The sequence below is a fragment of the Pan troglodytes genome, chromosome X (genome assembly GCF_028858775.2).
Source record: "Pan troglodytes isolate AG18354 chromosome X, NHGRI_mPanTro3-v2.0_pri, whole genome shotgun sequence".
In the NCBI taxonomy this organism is placed as follows: Eukaryota; Metazoa; Chordata; class Mammalia; order Primates; family Hominidae; genus Pan; species Pan troglodytes.
Window position 1 is genome coordinate 19,178,667 of NC_072421.2, and position 20,101 is coordinate 19,198,767.

Sequence of the window (20,101 nt, forward strand, 5' to 3'; positions counted from 1 at the left end):
TAATAGTTTTGCCTAACCTGTATGCTGAAAAATGAACACTTGATTTTTTAAATGTCTTTTTTCATATATTTAAATATAATCACAAATACAATGTAAACCTCTACATATAACTAAGAATCCATCTCCTTATAAGGAAAAATTAGATTAGATTAGTGCATAGGAGATGAATTACACAAGCAAGAAATAGAGGCATTGTCAAAATTTGCTTCGTAGAATGACCCATTTTGTCCAGTGTAGCAAATGGAAGCATGTGTAGCTATTGTCACTCAGTATTTTCAAAGATTTTGAATATTATTAACCTGTTTGAGAAAAAATGTTTTACAGGACTTAATTTTCTTCATATTTTATGATAAGGAATGGTATGTAAAAGAGTCTATGTCCTAAATTTATAAAGAATGTACTTAGGAAAAAGGAAATATTGAATACTGGATCTGAAAGATTTTAATTGTGGCATTTTTAGCATTTTGTTAGCATTATGATTTTCAGGAACAACATCTGTTTCTGATTTCCTGTCCGTGATTGTGATTACTACCCAAAACAGAGACTTAAGTTACTGAAAATATAAAGCAAGTTATAAATATAAAAGAATGCCCATAGAATGGTTAGTAGTAGGAAGAGTACTCCTGGTCTGGCATTTCTCAGAGAAAAGACTGTTGTAAATGGTCAGGAAGTTCCTCCTGGCAGCACCACATGCGGTATCCTGTGTCCTGTGTATCCCTAGCAAGGACTTCCTAATTGCTTCCCCTCCCAGAGTACGCACTCCTTGGTCTGACTTGAAGAACCCCATTCAAAAATACAAATATTTCTTCAAAGCGTGTCTTATGAAGAAACATTGATTATCTGAAGTTAGGGGTTTTGTTTTACGCTGGGATTGTTTTTATTTTTTACCGTTTCATTTTAAGAAACAGTATTTTCCATGTCTCAAAACTGACGTACACCTTAATTTTTACTCTTAATTTTAATGTTCTGATTCTCTATAACTATTCACAGTGAACCTATGTTGTGTTTGGTGAGTTAGATGGGTGATTAACTTATCCTCCTGCCTTATTTTGTGGCTATGCAGTAGCCCTAAAACCTTTTCAAAGGGTGGGGGTAAAAGTAGTGGTAGAGTCTGTAATTGGTAACTAAGATACCCCTAATATTCTCAGTCATTAGGAGATGATAGTAATTTTGGCCTGCTTTGTTTCCATCACTGTTTATGTAAAGGCTAGAATTGCTCAGCAACAGTACATATGCAAATACTGTGTAAGTGCCACATAGCAAAATTAATGACCGTCTACAATATGCTAGTTTGACTTTGATTTTGATTTCTAGCTTTTGTGGGGACTTTATTTCATTTTTTTCCTAAGGTTTGCATTTATTGGGAGAGCTGATTTAAAAGTATGCTCTGAATAATTATAAAAGCATGGGATGACTTCGAAAACACGGTTTTCTTTAGCATAGTGAAGAGACTGGTTTTGTAGTGAATACATTGTATGTCTTTCAATTGACATGGAACACTCTACTAACTTTTTAAGATAACAAGGATATTATTAATAAATAGCCCATGCGAGAACAGTCATTACATTCTTTTGATGTTGTTTAAAGTATTACTAGCGCTGAAATATTTTGCCAACATGAATTATTATTTCTTTTTCAAAGTTACAACTTTGGACTTTGCTATCTTTCAGGTTTTGCTCGTAATCTGTCAGAAGGCAATAATGCTAATTACACAGAGTACGTTGCCACCAGATGGTATCGGTCCCCAGAACTCTTACTTGGGTGAGTTACCGTCCCAAAATAGAATGACATTTCCACATCTGCTGATTCTATTGTCATTTGCTTTGAGTTCATCTATGGAAAATAAGAACTTCAGTTAATTAAATGTGTCAGTTACATATTGCAGTATAACAAACTACCTAAAACTTAATGGTATGAAACAAGCACCTTTTTGTTTGCTCAGAATTCTGGGTGTGGGGGAATCACCAGTTTGAGTTCAGCTGGGTGGTTCTTCTACTGGTCTCTCTTGGAGTCACTCACGAAGTTATAATCAGCTGGTAGGTCTTCTGGGAGCTGGTTAGTTTAGGGGTCTCAGCTGGATCAGACCGTCTCTGATCCCTGGAAACTTATCCTCCAGTAAGCTATTCCAAGTTTCTAAGTGTGATAGTTGGAGAATTCTGTGCTATAAGAGGGTAAGCCCCAAAGCAACAGTAGCTTTCAAGCCTTTTTTTGTATGGCTTTTGCCTCGTTGGCCAAAGCATGTTACATGACCAACCCCTGATTCATGGTATGGAGAAATAAATTCCATCTCTTGATGGGGCAAGTGGCAGAGCCATATTATGAAATGGTATATGTATGGAAATGGAAGAAATTAATTGTAGCCATCTTTGCTAATAAACTTCCACATTAAGAATGTGAATATCCACACAGTTTGACATTCTGGCTTATCTATTTGTTCATTTATTAATTCTTCAAGTACTTATCAAGTATCTCTTATGTCCAACCACTTTGCCAGGCACATAGAGTAAATATTGAACCAGACGGAGCACAGTGGCTCACGCCTGTAATTCCAGCACTTTGGGAGGCCAAAGCCAGCAGATCGCTTGAGCTCAGGAGTTCAAGACCAGCCCGGGCAACATGGTGAAACCCCGTCTCTACAAAAAAATACAAAAATTAGCCAGGCATGGTGATACCTGCCTGTAGTCCCATCTACTTGGGAGGCTAAGGCAGGAGAGTCACTTGAGTCCAGGAGGCAGAGGTCGCAGTGAGCTGATATCCCACCACTGCACTCCAACCTGGGCGTCAGAGCAAGACTCCATCACACACACACACACAAAACCCAAAAAACAAAAAAATGGACCAATTGCCATTTTTGTTCTGAACAGTGTAAATCCTGTTTGATGATAAATGGCTATTCAAACTAGCACTGCATTGATGATTTTCTCAGTAACATCTCTACATTGATCTACTTTGTGGCCACCCTTTAACTTTCAATGCTCTTTCATTCATCTGTTAACACCAAAAAAAGGTCTTCTGATAAGGTTCTTTTCTTTTTAGTACATTTTAACTTTAAAGCCTAAGAAGGAGCCTGTAGTTCTCATTAATAATTCTCTACCTACCCTAGTTGTAGGATTATTTTCCTTAGATTGTATTTCCTTCTTTGGGACCACCCAAAAACAGATAATTTATACTCCACAAATAAAATTAGATATAGTGATAATGATGACAAGTGCGCAAATTGTAGGTCTCATTTCTTTAATTTAGTGTATCTGGGGGACATGAGGAATTTAATTTTTAAAAATGTTTTTTATGTAATAGCAATATAAGTTTCTGGATTTTTTTTCTGAAGAGCATGATGACGACATGTTTAAGTTACTCACTGAGGGTTTATTTTGATATTAACTACTTATTTTCCAGTGTCTACCAACCGTCTAGTAGTAATTCTTGATTCATTGCTGACCTAAAGCCTGTAAGAATCATTGACATTAGTTTTTGAAAGCTTTACTATTTTTTTTAAATCAAAAGCTTGCTTTATCCTGAAAAACAAAGATGCTTAGTCACTTTATTATCTCTTCCATTGTGTAGGCAGAGTTTAGAGTTTTTATGCTAATTTTTAATCTTAGAATCAGGATTGATTTTCTTTGTGTTTGTCTATATTTCTTCCGTGTACCTTTTGGATTCATTGGGATGCATAGTCCATTTTCTTTTGGGAGAATTGAATTTACTGGACACTTTACCAATGGAGAAATGAGTATGAAGTAGATCATTCTTAGAACCCCATCTGAGGACTCAAGTGTAGTAGAAGGGCTTGTTATAATATGGTGGTGTCAGTAACATGGCCCCAAAAAGTTTATTTTGAGGACAGCCTTATTGTGAATCTTCAGAGAGTATCTGCTGCTTAATAATACCTGTAGAAAAACTGGAGTTATGTTTAGAGATGTGTGCTAGCTGCTGAAAGTATGGGGACAATGTAACTAAATTAGTGCTGAAATGAATATTGCTAATTAAGTGATTGTCAAGTACTAGTTGAAGAGCCATATTTGTAAAAATCCTTTTGAAATCAGGTATTTGGTTATACATTAAGAATTTAAGTTTTATATATTCTCAAGGCTTTGTCCTTGACATTCAGAATCATTCCAGCTGCATAAATTATTCAAATCAGATGACAGAAGAAAAATAGCTTGTAGTGAGTATGTGAAAATTTTCCATAAGTTTCTCCATCTAGCACTATGGAACAAATTTTCTCTTTCTCAAACAGATACGAAAGAAAGATCAGTATCTTGCCCTGCCCAACAAACTTACCAAAAAGATCTAAATGAAGTTTCCTTGTGTAGTTCTTAGGTTGATATGGGAAGGAAATGAGATAAATGAAATATTGACTTATTATTGCAATGATTTGTTATCCTAGAAATTTGTTCTGTATAATGTTAACAGTCCTTTGATTTAAAAGTTTTGTTTCACTACTGTATCATTTTAGCATTCCAAAATTTCTTTCCATATTCTTTTTCAGATATTTTCTTTTGGCTTTCCCTTCTTAAAGCTTGGATTATTTATGTTGGAAATGTGTGTGAGCGTGCACGCGTGTGTGTGTGGTTTCTTAATTTGCTGTAAATTTAATACTCTAGATATAAAGCTGTTTTGAGGATACCTAGATTTTCATATACAACCTCCATTTATTAATAACAGCAACACTCCTAAAGCCCTCTGGTAAACTCACACCCTAGAAGAAGCTATAAACCCCTAAATAAACTGGAAAATGTTTTGAGGGAAATAGCTACCATAAAGCTCTATATACATAGGTTACATATATTATATTCAAATAAATAATATAGTAGATCTTAGCACAATCTTAGTCATCAGAAACTGTGATGCTGAGCGATGGAAGGTTAAATAATATTCAGTGTTAAGGAAACACATAAATCAGTACATAGTAAATTTTAATAGACTGAACTCATAAAATGGATAAGATGTATCTTTTTGACATTTAGAGAGTTAAAGGATAATTATTTGTCTTAGAAAATACAATTATTTGGAAGCATTTCATTCCCCAAGTGAGGTGTTACTTGCCAGATATGTATACTGTATTAGGGTTTATTAAGCCGTTCACATTTAAGATACATATCTATTTATGTGAATAAATTTCAAATTAGTGTATACTAACTAAATTGTTATTAAATTGATGGCTTTATTAGCATAGGTTTATTCACTTGTGTTCTGATGATTTGCTTTTCAGCCTTCTTTTCACATGGAACTTTTTAATTTCATAAATATACAAGTGTGCTGCACATTATAAATTTGTTCACAATAATTTGGAAATTATCAAAACATTATATTTTTTCAGTTGCCAAAATAATCGCTTCCTTTATTTTTCAGCGCTCCCTATGGAAAGTCCGTGGACATGTGGTCGGTGGGCTGTATTCTTGGGGAGCTTAGCGATGGACAGCCTTTATTTCCTGGAGAAAGTGAAATTGACCAACTTTTTACTATTCAGAAGGTGCTAGGACCACTTCCATCTGAGCAGATGAAGCTTTTCTACAGTAATCCTCGCTTCCATGGGCTCCGGGTAAGAGGTTTTGCTGAAACCCAAAATGGAATCAATACTGCAGTATTTGAGTCATTGTTCATTGCACAATGGAATGCTAAACTATCCTTTGAATACTATTTCTTTTCCCATTACAGTGTTTATAATCCCTATTATAATATTTTATTTCCGATTTTTTAAATAGTACTTGTGGATTTAAAAAGTGGTTAGAATTCAAATTCTAATCTTTTTTCTAATTTTTAAGTTCCAGTTTTTCAAAATCTTTTTTAGTGTATACATTTTTACACGCTAAACTTTGGTTATCTTAGATTGTTTCTTTATCCAAAATATTAAGCATCCCCCAAATATACCAAATGTATGAATGTTGAACAAACATATTTGTAGTGATTTGAGGAAAGCCCTGAAAACTTGGATTCCCCAGATTTGAAGGTTCTTGTTTTAGTAGATGTTTCTGGTCCACTGACGGTGAAACATCAAATCTTCTTTTCAAATTAGTGTATTGTCTTGGGTCCGTGCATGGTGGCTCACTCCTGTAATCCCAGCACTTTAGGAGGCCAAGTTGGGCAGATCACTTAAGGCCAGGAGTTCGAGACCAGCCTGGCCAACTTTGTGAAACCCCATCTCTACAAAAAAATACAAAAATTAGCCAGGCATGGAGGTGCACACCTGTAGTCCCAGCTACTCGGGAGGCAGAGGCAGGAGAATTGCTTGAACCCAAGAGGCAGAGGTTGCAGTGAGCCGACATCATGCCACTGCACTCCAGCCTGGGTGACAGAGTGAGATTCTGTCTCAAAAACAAAAACAAAAACAAAACAACAACTAGTGTATTGTCTTGGGCAGCCTTTCCTAGACTTGACAACTTTGTACAAAACTTTTCTGAGAATATGTGAAATAGCGTCTTAGAAAGTATAAACTTTCCCCAAATGAGGAGGAGTCACCTTATTAGAGTGCCCAGTGAGTTATAGGCTACTTCTTCCACCTACCCCAAAAACAACTTTTTAAGTTTTCAGCCAGTTTTTTTTTTTTATTATACTTTAAGTTCTAGGGTACATGTGCACAACATGCAAGTTTGTTACATATGTATACATGTGCCATGTTGGTGTGCTGCACCCATTAACTTGTCATTTACATTAGGTATATCTCCTAATGCTATTTTCCCCCCTCCCCCAACCCCATGACAGGCCCCAGTGTGTGATGTTCCCCATCCTGTGTCCAAGTGTTCTCATTGTTCATTTCCCACCTATGAGTGAGAACATGCAGTATTTGGTTTTCTGTCCTTGGGATAGTTTGCTGAGAATGATGGTTTCCAGCTTTATCCATGTCCCTACAAAGGACATGAACTCATCCTTTTTTATGGCTGCATAGTATTCCATGGTGTATATGTGCCACATTTTCTTAATCCAGTCTATCATTGATGGACATTTGGGTTGGTTCCAAGTCTTTGCTATTGTGAATAGTGCCGCAGTAAACATATGTGTGCATGTGTCTTTATAGCAGCATGAGTTATAATCCTTTATATACCTGGTAATGGGATGGCTGGGTCAAATGGTATTTCTAGTTCTAGATCCTTGAGGAATCACCACACTGACTTCCACAATGGTTGAGCTAGTTTACAGTCCCACCAACAGTGTAAAAGTGTTCCTGTTTCTCCACATCCTCTCCAGCATCTGTTGTTTCCTGACTTTTTAATGATCACCATTCTAACTGGTGTGAGATGGTATCTCATTGTGGTTTTGATTTCCATTTCTCTGATGGCCAGTGATGATGAGCATTTTTTCATGTGTCTGTTGGCTGCATAAATGTCTTCTTTTGAGAAGTGTCTGTTCATATCCTTCACCCACTTTTTGATGGGGTAGTTTGATTTTTTCTTGTAAATTTGTTTAAGTTCTTTGTAGATTCTGGATATTAGCCCTTTGTCAGATGGGTAGATTGCAAAAATTTTCTCCCATTCTGTAGGTTGCCTGTTCACTCTGATGGTATTTTCTTTTGCTGTGCAGAAGCTCTTTAGTTTAATTAGATCCCATTTGTCAATTTTGGCTTTTGTTGCCATTGCTTTTGGTGTTTTAGTCATGAAGTCCTTGCCCATGCCTGTGTCCTGAATAGTATTGCCTAGGTTTTCTTGTAGGGTTTTTATGGTTTTAGGTCTAACATTAAGTGTTTAATCCATCTTCAGCCACTTTTTTGGGCCAGCATGGCAATTGCTGGTCATTGTGGGAACTATAAAATAATCTCCCCACCATTTCTTTCCTTTCTCTGAAATGCATAGTTCTCAAACCATGTTACCTTGCCATTTACAAACCACTTTGTTTTTTTCTTTTGATTTTCTGGCCCCCAGTTAATTTCCCTTTAGAGACCACCACTGCTCAAACCTGAGTGCCCAACCGTCCAGATCCTTCTAGGCTCAGTGAATGTGGGCAAAATGAATGGACAGAGGCATGCCAGTATCTTTTTTATCTCCTGCTTTTTGTCTGTCTTTCACATCTGTCTGAGTTACCTCAGGCAAGTTTGTTGTTTCTCCTTTTATTTTTGCTTTTGTAAGCCAGAAATTTGCCAGCTATGACCAGTAATTGGGGTGCCAACAGCATATGTGGTTCAGCAGGTTAGCTCAACATTTTTGAACATTTGTCATACTAGGTGTTGGAAATATGACAATAAATAGGACTTGTCCCCAGTCTAGAAGAAAGAAAAATCTATTATACTCAGAAATAAAGTTAGTCATAATTAATGAATTGCATTTTCACTGAAAATCAATCTAAACTCCTTGCCGTAGCCTATGAGACCTTGCCTGACCTCATCTCGTACCTATCTCCATTCCCCCCATTCTCCAGATTCTCAGCACACTTGCCTTTTTTGTTCTTTGGCTTCCATAAACATTCCAGGGTTTTTCCAGTTTCATCAACTTGGGACCCATGGCTGCTTCTCCTGGCAAGGTGCTTCCCTCGTGTGGTCCCTTCTCATTCTGTCAATCTCAAAGAGTGCCCCTTTCTCTGGCCACCCAACGTACCACCCTCACCTCCATCCTAGTCTTTCTCTCCCACAGCATCCTTTTTCTATCATAGAACTTACCACAGTATGGAATTATTTTGTCTGTTTCTTTACTTGTTAACTATCTAGTCCTCTCACACTAGAATATGTTTCTCAAGGGCAGAAATCAACTGTTTTATCACATCACAGATGTGTTTCCAGCATTTAACACAGCATCTACCATATCCAGTGAGTATTCACTACATATCTGAGAAGTGATTAACCAGTCTGTGGCATCAGCATTGAAACTCAACTGTATTTCTTTTCTCTCCATCTCTCATGCTTCTTTTACCCTTTTACCTTTACCTAACCTTTGACCACCACCCCCAAATAGATCCCCCAATCTTTCTCTTTTCACTTTAGCCTTCTCACATTTCTCAAACCACACAATTCTCTTTTTTGTTTAGAAACCTCTACAAGGTTACTGATAAAGTTTAAACTCTTTAGGGTAGCTTTAAAAACCCCTTCTTAGTTCTCCAGCTTCATTTCTGCCTCCCCGCTAGCCCAGTTTGTGCTCTTTGGCCACATTGAACCTCTCACCATTTCCTTGACATATTGCTTTTATAGTCTGCATTTCCATCTCTATAATGCTCCCAACACTCACCTGTCTTTCTTCTCCTCCTCCTTCCTCCCCTAGACTCAGGCCAAATGTCCTCCCTCCGTGAAGACCTTCTAGACTATTCGAGGGGAAACTGGTGACCCTATAACACTCTGGTTATACCTCTTTTGTAGCACCCATTGCATTCTCCTTTAAGTAGCTGTTTGCAAATATGTATCCTCACTGGACTGAGGAAATGAACTGTTATGTTCACCATTATATTTGCAGCACACCTAGAATAGTGCCTGCTAGGCTGAATAGTGTTGAATGATTAAATATTTGACCTCAGGATTTTAACATTAACTGCTGGAACATTAAGCCTGGTTTGCTGGCTGACTTGTTCTTGGCCTGGTTAATGGGGCTGTATGCCGGATTCTCTGAAGAGAGTATGAACAGATCTGACATGCTGCTTGGCCTTAATAACTTACAAACTAGCTGAAGAATTAAGACTTTCATCCATGAAATAATTAGAAAACAATACAATTTATAAGAAAGCGTGGTATATAATAAAGTACTGCATTGTTTACCTCATTGTACGGTTTTCTAATGTATCTCCATATGGTTTAGACCATGAGAGTGTCAAATATTCTGGAAAGTTAGAAATCATCATTGGGGATTCATTAGAGAATGCTTTATGAAGCATTTGACATTTGAAATGGATATTGAAGAACGAGGAGCATTTGGATTAGATAGGCCACACAAAGGATTATCTCTTTCTCATTTGTCTGTGGTCCTGTTTGCTCATAGTCTTCTTCCCTAAACAATATTGTCTATAAAATTCTAGACAGCGTGTGATAATGCTGCTTACAAACATCCTTCAGGGAAATTGCTGCCTCCATCACACTTTGACTTTTATAAACCTTAATACTTTACATTTTAGTCTGAAAGTGTTTGTGGTGTTTTAACTAAATTAGTTTAATCTCTTTGGAGGCTTGACAATATCTTTTGAGGGAGAAATTTTCTTTCATGATGTTATTTGAAAATGTCTATGACAGATAGCTAAGCACATGGGACATGTAAACTGCATCTGCTGTGCACCATGGACTCACCAGTAACCAGTCCAGTGTGATGTGCATTTGAAGTTAGTTGTGTAGAGACAGGAAAATCTACAAGATGTTGCTATAGTGGTTTGCATTATTGGGATAAAGTAACAATTGATGCCCCATAGTATAGGGCCTAGGCTCTGGAGTTAGACTGCTGTGGTTCAAGGCCTGGTTCCGTATTTACTATTTTGAATGATGCCAGGAAGTTATTTCACCATCCTGTGCCTCTGTTTCTTCTTGTGTAAAATGATGATAACCAAAAGACTGCCTGATTGGATTGGTGTAAAGATGAAATATTATTTGTAAAATGTCTAGACCAGAACCTCACGCATAGTGCTCAGCAAAGAGGCATTCTCATTGGATTGTATTGGATTGGCCAAGTGATTCAGAAAGAGACAAGACTGATTGAGATATACTTTAAACTTCTATGCATGAGTTTTGGCTATTTGTTGAATTATTTCATATTAGAATGGTAGGTCTCACTCAAACGCATGTAAATTAATTCTTTGAAGTTAGGAGTTTGCTTGGTCATTTTTTATTATAATATTTCTAATACCTTTCGACTTTCAGCATTAATTTTCTTATCAATGAAATTTCACTCCTAGAAAAAATAAGGGGGTATCTGGTAGCATAAGATAGACCTCATACACAAAATATTAACATGTACTGGTATAGGGTCTTTTATCACAGCATGGTAGGTGTCTTTCTATTTGGGCTGATATTTAATGCTCCAGTAACATCGAAGGGAGCCTCTGTACTTCCCTTAGGAGAGGCACCTAGGTTTAGAAAGAGTGTGGGTTTGGATCACAAGACTGGGTGCAAATACTAGTTCTACTGCTGTTTAATTATGTAACTTGCCTTGAACCAGTTATTTGAACTTTCTGATTGTCACCTTCTTCATCTCTAAAATAAGAATAATATATCCAAAATGCCTCGCATAACATCACTTCCCTCAGAAATCAGTTTTAGGTTATTGCCTGTGCATCTGTATTGAGTTCATGTTATTCCTTCTACTCCTCTATCTGGAAGGTGCTGTCCTACTTTTCTCTGTCTTCACATTTTTCATATTTTTCAAAACCCAATTCAGGTATTACCTATGGGTTCTTTCTTCCACAGCCATAAACCATCTTGGTCTTTCCTTTCTCTGAGCTTCAATTAGAATTTATGGTTGCACAGTTTAACATTGATTGCTTTCCCAACCAGACAGCAGATTCCTCAAGAGCAGGGTTTGGGTCTTACCTGTATTTTTTGTCTCCTGCTATCCAGAGCATGGTGTGGAGATGATATCATAATCACTCCTTAAATATCTTGTTTGAAATTTTACTGTATAATTAGTCCTCCCATTTACTTATTTAGCATGTTTAGGGATTTCGGTACTTAGAAATGCTTGTATGTTTGTATAGAGGAAATAATGTATGGAAGCAGACTAGCCCTGACATTTGGAAGGGAGTACATGGCATTGGGCTCTGCCAGTCATATTACCCAATACTTTAACATCCACTAGATATTGCAGAATGTGAGTTGGCAGAGGAAAGAACAAAAAGCACATCTAAATAAACTAGACCCCTTCCCCTCATTTTATTTAAAAATGCATTTGTTAATCTAGGAACCTGTTTGTCTTCGGTTCCAACTTTAAAAAAGGAAGAATTTGAAAACAGGTCATTGTAAGAGCATATTAAAAGCGATGACAGGTGGGGACGTCCGGCTTCGGAGCGGGAGTGTTCGTTGTGCCAGCGACTAAAAAGAGAATTAAATATGGGTGATGTTGAGAAAGGCAAGAAGATTTTTATTATGAAGTGTTCCCAGTGCCATACCGTTGAAAAGGGAGGCAAGCACAAGACTGGGCCAAATCTCCATGGTCTCTTCGGGCGGAAGACAGGTCAGGCCCCTGGATATTCTTACACAGCCGCCAATAAGAACAAAGGCATCATCTGGGGAGAGGATACACTGATGGAGTATTTGGAGAATCCCAAGAAGTACATCCCTGGAACAAAAATGATCTTTGTCGGCATTAAGAAGAAGGAAGAAAGGGCAGACTTAATAGCTTATCTCAAAAAAGCTACTAATGAGTAATAGTTGGCCACTGCCTTATTTATTACAAAACAGAAATGTCTCATGACTTTTTTATGTGTACCATCCTTTAATAGATCTCATACACCAGAATTCAGATCATGAATGACTGACAGAATATTTTGTTGGGCAGTCCTGATTTAAAACTAAGACTGGCTTGTGGTTAAATGAATATGTTCAGTTTTTGAATTTTAATAGTAACTCCAATTCAGTAAATGCTATCACTGTTTACCCCTTTTAAAGATATGATTAGACTTCGTTAGTAATGTTCAACTTTTCACAAAGATGGTGAGTGCCATCTTAAAACTTACTGGAGATTGGTTTTATATTTAGATTTATATAACTGGTTATGTGAATATATTTAAATACTGGGGAAATTCCTTCACTGTCTTAGAACCAAGCAAGATTCACCTGTGTTTTGTGTTCATGTTCATTTGCCTCTTAAAGGCAAGGGTTGAAGATAAATAAGGTAGCAATGTCTATAGTTTTGGCCTTAACTATGCCAATCTAATTATAATTCCCTGTATTTAAAATGGTTCCTTTTACTTATTGAAAGGCATTTTAGTGTGGTTTATGTGTAATATTAAAGATTATTCAACACCTCTCACATCTTATAGATCTATAAGGTCACATGCTTTTAAAATAGTAGCAAGTTAAACTTCACTCTTGAATTCTTTACAATCTAAGTCAAACTAAGTTATAATTTAGGATTGTCTTTAAACAGCCATTCAGAAACAAAACTGTAGAACTGTGTATTTGTGATTGGGAATGGTGCTTTTGCCAACTTAAAAGGATTAAAGTAACGGAGATATACACAAATTTTAAAATTATGTGTGATCACAAGACTAAAGATAATTAAAAAGAAAACCACAGATCATGAAAAAAAAAAAAAAAAAGCGATGACAGAATGTGTGTCTGAATTCACTCTCTACTTCTGTGACCTTTTAGGTACTGGCCACTTACTTTCTCTCTATTTTTACTTCTATGTTTTCAAAAGTAAATGGTATGTTGTTGTTAAAAAGCTATAAGGATTCTATCTAATGTCTTATCATATCCTCTCTGCTAGACCCTCAATTACTATCAGTAATTAAGAATCATGTGTATAAGCAGACAAATTATGTATACACTGTATTAAAACTGAATTGTTTATAATCAGATGATATTCTATTTTACTGCATAATTAGTTCAAATTTTTATATTTTAGTTTGTTTCACATGCCTTAGTATTGTCTGCCTAGATTTAAGTATCATCTTTCACCTGTGAGTTTTCCTATTATTTGACACCCAGTCGTATTAATCCATATAAAAATACATAGACGGCCGGGTGTGGTGGCTCACGCCTGTAATCCCAGCACTTTGGGAGGCTGAGGCGGGCAGATCACAAGGTCAGGAGTTCGAGGCCAGCCTGGCCAACATAGTGAAACCTCAGCTCTACTAAAAATACAAAAAATTAGCCAGGCGTGGTGGCGGGTGCCTGTAATCCCAGCTACTCAGGAGGCTGAAGCAGGAGAATCGCATGAACCCGGGAGGCAGAGGTTGCAGTGAGCCCAGATCGCACCATTGCATTCCAGCCTGGGCAACAGCATGAAACTCTGTCTCAAAAACAAACAAAAAAAAATACATAGACAACAAAAGTAATATACAAGTATGAATTTGACTGGGATTGGCATTTTTGCTTATCTGCTCCCTTCTGCAACACTCACAAGCACGTGCACACACATGTCCTTCCCCAAATGTTAACATTCCCTTTGTGTATGTCTCACAGTTTCCAGCTGTTAACCATCCTCAGTCCTTGGAAAGAAGATACCTTGGAATTTTGAATAGTGTTCTACTTGACCTAATGAAGGTAAGGCCAATTGATATTATCTCTATAAAATGTCTTTTGGTTTGTGGATTCTTTTGTGTCTACATGTGACCATAGCCTGCTTTTATGAATGAAATTTTAGGAGATGTGGAATGGCAAATAATGGGGAACTATGTCATATTAAAAGGCATGTAACTTATTTAAAATTACAATGGGATCTGGTATTGTCACAGTCCATCTAGACAGAATCATGAGACCCCTAAATGACATTCTTAAAATGGACAGAATAATAAAAATCTGTTAGCACGCAAGAGCTGTTCAAGCATAAGGTTTTAAAACAAATCTTAAAATCAATGTTGAAAGAAGAAATTCAACAATTTTTTCTGACATGGTATTTGAAGCCTCCCATCGCCTACACAGATTTGATCAGTGAATCTAATTTTTCTCTTTTTCTAACTTGGTCTCTTCTCTCCCAGACTCTTTCTGGCTCTACTTTAGACGTATCAGGATCATTGCTAATGCTGTGGCCTGAGTGTTCTTCCTTATGCTACCCTCCCTTTCCAGAAGTCTTCCTGCTCTATACTCTAAAAGCATTCTCAAATTTCTTTATTCAAGTTTATTTTTTTTTCTCCAGTAGACAGTCGGCTCCTTGAGTGGGAACTGTTTTTCATATTTCTCCAGCTTTCACTGCAGCCAGAAGTGCATAAGCAAGTGTTGGTTGTTTGATAGTAGACCTTCAAAGAACACTTATTAATGGATCAATTTTATTTTATGCCCAGTCAGTCAACTGTCAAAATCAGTAGAGGTTACACTGTGCATAGAGCCTTTAAAAGGCATACTTAGCACAGTCGGAAATTTCTGAGTGGCATTCTCAGAACTTTGCCGTGCTTTAAACTATGTTAATCTGTGTTCCAGGGAACATAGTGTACATAGGTGTGGGGGTGGAGGTGGGGGAGGAGGGTGTGACGTTTCGGAAAGGCCACATACCATACAACCTTTTGTAGAGATGCACAATATTCATTAATCCATAAAGGCTTTCAGAAATATCACAATAAAGAGGCATTTCTGTCTTACCCAATATTTTCCAAATTTAATTAAATACTGAATACTGTTTTTTATAAAACTCTAAAGCTCTAGTGTTCTTCTGAATGCGGATTGAGAAATGCTACTGGCAAAAAAGAACACTTAAAGCCTTTTGTTTAATTAGTCATAAATTATCACTTAAATCAGGTAGGTTTTGTCAATACACTTTTTCACACAGTCAGTCCTCATGGATTGGGACCTCAATAATTTGGTAACTTCTAAAATGTGAATAGAATAAAGTAGGAACATGGAATTAAGTACAATTTCATGTTTTCTGCCTTTCATCTTTCTTTAGTTAAAAATAATTGAATGTTTTTGTTAAATCATTACCAAATATAATTGCCAAGCATCAGTGTGGTACCAGATTAAAAGCTAGCACAAATAAAAGTAGAAAGATTACCCGAATCATCCTGTGCTTCTGCCAGTTTAGAAGTTAAACATTCAAATTCCTATTTATTTAATATCTTTACCATCAGATTTCTTTAAGTAAATATTTTTATTGACATGTCCTTTCAGAAGGTGCGCAAATTGTATCTATATGTCAGTTACTTTTTATAATGTAAACATATTAGTGTAACTCTACCCAGATGTAGATAGAGAAAATTACTAACACCCTGGAAGCCTTCTTATGCCCCCTTCCAGGCTTTATGCCACCCCACCCCCCTCAGAAACCAGTTCTGACTTCTGTCACCAAAGATTAGTATTGCCTTGTTATTATCAAATGTTATATAAATACAATCATTCCTTTTTTTTTTAGCTTTTTTTGAAAATGAATTTGAAAAATGAAAAATACCAATTATCCCTTCTTTGAATATTTCAAAGAGAAATTATCTCTTTGCCATTCTCTAAAGCTGCCGTGTTAATTTTGTCCACATCTAAGTACCTAAAATGGCCATCTCATCCTGTCAGCCAATTTAGTGGGGGTACAGGTCACCAAAATTAATTCAAGCCCCTAATAACCTTAAGACTAGCTGTATTAATTATATTGGCTCTATTTTAGTCTTAAAAAATGTTTTCCCTCCAAGTACTGAACTTAAAAGTTTATGAAACTTTTAAAAAAATGTAAAAGAAGAAACTTTAAAACCAAAAAATTAGAGTTGAGGCTCTTTGCTGATACAGAATGATTTTTTTTTTTTTTTTGAGACAGAGTTTCACTCTTGTTGTCCAGACTGGAGTGCGATGGCGTGATCTCAGCTCACTGCAACCTCCACCTCCCAGGTTCAGGCGATTCTCCTACCTCAGCCTCCTGAGTAGCTGGGATTACGGGCATGAGCCACCACGCCCAGCTAATTTTGTATTTTTAGTAGAGACGGGTTTTCACCATGCTGGTCAGGCTGGTCTCGAACTCCTGACGTCAGATGATCCTCCTGCCTCGGCCTCCCAAAGTGCTGGGATTACAGGCGTGAGCCACCACACCTGGCCCCGAATTATTTCTTAAGATCTTATGTCAAGTGGGAAGAAAGCTAAATTCAGGCAATTATGTGTATACTACTATGTGGGTAAAATAAAAGGAACAGGTAGAGATATGTATAGGGAATATCTATGGAAGGATGCCTAAGAAACTGGTAACCTAGGCTGCCTCCAGAAAAGGGAACTGGGTATCTGGGGGATAAGAGAAAGATTAAGAATGTATATTCTTTCAAGTGAATATCTACTTAATTAAAAGTGTACTTTAAATTTTTTAATTATATTGTAAAAGTGATTTTGATTAATGATAAGTGCAGGATACAAAACTGTGTATATTTTGTAAAAGAAAATATGTATATAGGATATTCAAAAAAGGGCTGGGATCATATATACAAAGAGGAAAATGATGATGAGATTATAGGTGATTTAGATAGTCTTTTTTTTTTTTATTTCCTGAACTGTGTTTACTTGATATTCTGCAATGACTGTGTATTTCTTTTATAAGGAAAAAAATAAGGTTTTTATTAGAACTTAAATTTGACTTTGTAATGTTCTTAACGATCCTAAATTTTATTTCCTAAGAATTTACTGAAGTTGGACCCAGCTGACAGATACTTGACAGAACAGTGTTTGAATCACCCTACATTTCAAACCCAGAGACTTCTGGATCGTTCTCCTTCAAGGTCAGCAAAAAGAAAACCTTACCATGTGGAAAGCAGCACATTGTCTAATAGGTAAATATTCCCTTTTAAGGAAATACAGATGCAGTGTTGGTCTTACAAGTAGGTGGAGGAGGTGGCTGCTTAAATGATGCAATTAGAGAAAAGAAGGAAAGCCCTCTTTATTCAAAAATATCTTCCTTATGCTTATTGCATGATTCAGAACCACAATTAAGGAGTTGTGTGGGTCTTAAAGACTTTCTTATCTTTAACTAGTATATGATGGAAACCTATGCATTCCCTGGGAAAGGTAGCATTGGGTTAGCAACTAAGGGGGTTTACAGCCTCAAGAGCTAGAATATTCTGTGTGAATGAAACCCATCGGTGATACCCGGAGGAAGAAAGATGGGTGAAGGCAAGGGGATTCCTGGAGAGAGAAGAGGGTGCCAAACACAGATGGTGGATGGAAATGTACCTAGTGTAATCTTTGTGACTGGACCAAATAGGTCTGGCTCTACAGAGAGGTCTTGTGTTTTTGTTGCTCTTGTCTTTTAATCATTGAGTTGAGAAATTAATTTTTCATAAGAATAAGAATATGGAAATAGTAAAGTCAGTGATTAAAATTGTTGCTCTTTAAATATAATTTTTCAGCATAATTTTTTCAAAGCCTGTTTCCTGAAAAACACACACACAGGATTTGGGCCATACAATCAGGTTGTCTTTCAGACCTGACATTCCTCAATTCTGTTGGTTGCATGTCCAAGAGGACAGTGTCCTAGTCATGGTCTCCCTGTTTTCCTTCATCTCCCAAGAGGCTGATCTTGTCATCTGGGGTCGTTGGATTATGGAAGATAGGAAATAGTTTCTCTCATCTACTATTACAAGATAAATAGAACACAATGATTCTTTATTTTTATTTTTTAGAGACAGGGCCTTTGCTCTGTCGCCTAGGCTGGAGAGCAGTGGCATGATTATAACTCACTGCAGCCTTGAACTCCCAGGCTCAAGCCTCCCTCCCACCTCATCCTCCTGAGTAGCTGGGACTATAGGAGCATGCCATCATGCCTGGCTAATTTTTTAAATTTTCTGTAGAGATGGGGTCTCACTGTGTTGCTCATGATGGTCTCAAACTCCTGGCCTCAAACAGGCCTCCTGCCTCAGTCTCCCCATGTGCTGGAGTTACAGGCATGAGCCATAGCATCTGGCTGAAAACAATAATTCCTAATATGAAGGTTTTTTAATATAAATTTTCTTCCCACCTGCAACCCCAAATTTTCCATCCATATAGAACCATTGTTCTTTTTTGAGACAGTGTCTTGCTCTATTGCTCAGGCTGGAATGCAGTGGTGCAATCATGGCCCACTGCAGCCTCTGCCTTCCTGGCAAGCGATCCTCCCACCTTAGCCTCCTGAGTAGCTGGGACAACAGGCATGTGCCACCATGGCTGGCTAATTTTTTTATCTTTTGTAGAGAATTCCTGGGCTCAAGCGATTCGCCTGCCTCAGCCTTCCTAAGTGCTGGGACTACAGGTGTGAGCCACCACACCTGGCCAGTCAGTTGTTCTTAGTAGATCAGATTTTTAAAAGCTCAAGATCTGGTACTATTTAGGTCTGGGAGAGCATCCATAAATTGATGATGACCATTTATCGTATGTTCTCTCTGCTTAACTGTGATAGTATAATTGTGTTTTAGAGCTGTTTACTCTTCTTGAAAATGACTGGTTTCAGTTTGTTTCTCCTCACATCTTATAGACCTTTCTTAGCTGGCTTTCTTTGTTTGTTGCCATGAAATTTTTAGGACACTAAGTCAAGGAATAGTAGTCATCATTTGGTTGTTCCTTTGCATTTAGGGGGTGCAAATTAGTCCTGTGTCTTCTTTGGGGTTACTCTCAGTTCAGGTGCTTTTATCTCCCTTCTACCTTAATTGTCTCTTAGCTCCTTTAGTTTACACCGAAAAATTATCCCAATGATATAAAGTTCAGTAGACTGATAATAAGTTTTTGATTTGTGCTATAGTGATTAGTGATATAACCCATACTGTGAAAAGAGGCTGTGTATTTGTCTTCTAGTGACCCACTTGAGAGACAGAGTTCTTGGAATTAACCAGTGGGGACCCGAGGCTCTCCTCGGGAACCTCTTTAGGGATCTGTTAAGGAGGATGTGCTTGGTGATGATGTTTTCAGCAGATACAGAAGATATGATTTGTTTGGGTCCTTGAGGAGTCCTCCCAAGTCCCCTTTTGAAATAGAGGAGAATAGAATTTATAAGTGAATTTAAAATCTCTGGAAGAATTCATTTTCAGGTCTTGACACTGTATTGAATATATTAAAGAAAAAGTCTTATATGATTTTTCTAGGAATGATCTTACCACATTTTACATATATCTGAGGGCTTTTGCTCCACACTGGTCTATGGTCCATACTTATTCCATGGATGCTTTTTTTGTTAGAGACATTAATTCTAGCTTGAATCTCAACACAAACAATGGCTCCCTAAGACTTCGCAGGACCATTTTAGAGATGCTCACAGCACCATATCACATTGGTTGCCACGTACAAACTCCCCTGCCTTGTCTCTGGAGACACAAACATGCTGTTGCATACCTTGTCTTCTAAATTTTTTCTCTCTAGGAGAGGCAGTGGACTCTTGTGTTACTTAGCCCCTGGCTATCTCCCTCAGGCTCTCCTGAGGTTCTGCCCACCATGGACACGGTGCAATGGTGCATCAGCTGCCCCATACTGCCACTCTCCTGGTCCTTCACCAGCCTTCTCCATCAAAGTGTAGCTTTGCACCTTCGACATTTGCTTTTAAAACTTACTTTAACTAAATCGTTATCTATCCATCCATCCATCCATTCTGCAACCATTTAAGAAGAGTTTGTATGTAAAATTTTT

At 37.3% G+C, this 20,101-nt stretch overlaps 1 protein-coding gene and 1 pseudogene across 8 annotated transcripts in view; both read left to right on the plus strand.

Annotated features, from left to right (window-relative positions):
• Positions 1-20,101, plus strand: part of CDKL5 (cyclin dependent kinase like 5) — a 228,918-nt gene that overhangs the window by 156,649 nt on the left and 52,168 nt on the right. For 5 of the 8 annotated variants that reach the window (XM_016943184.4, XM_054676251.2, XM_054676252.2 and 2 more), the window contains 4 exons: positions 1,671-1,761; positions 5,353-5,542; positions 14,021-14,101; positions 17,132-17,283. In XM_016943184.4, the coding sequence (XP_016798673.1) occupies positions 1,671-1,761; positions 5,353-5,542; positions 14,021-14,101; positions 17,132-17,283 (514 nt within the window). The remainder of the gene's footprint in view (positions 1-1,670; positions 1,762-5,352; positions 5,543-14,020; positions 14,102-17,131; positions 17,284-20,101) is intronic. The other 3 variants (XM_063804863.1, XM_054676254.2, XM_054676255.2) reach the window with 1 other exon arrangement.
• Positions 11,861-12,863, plus strand: LOC738805 (cytochrome c, somatic pseudogene; annotated as a pseudogene).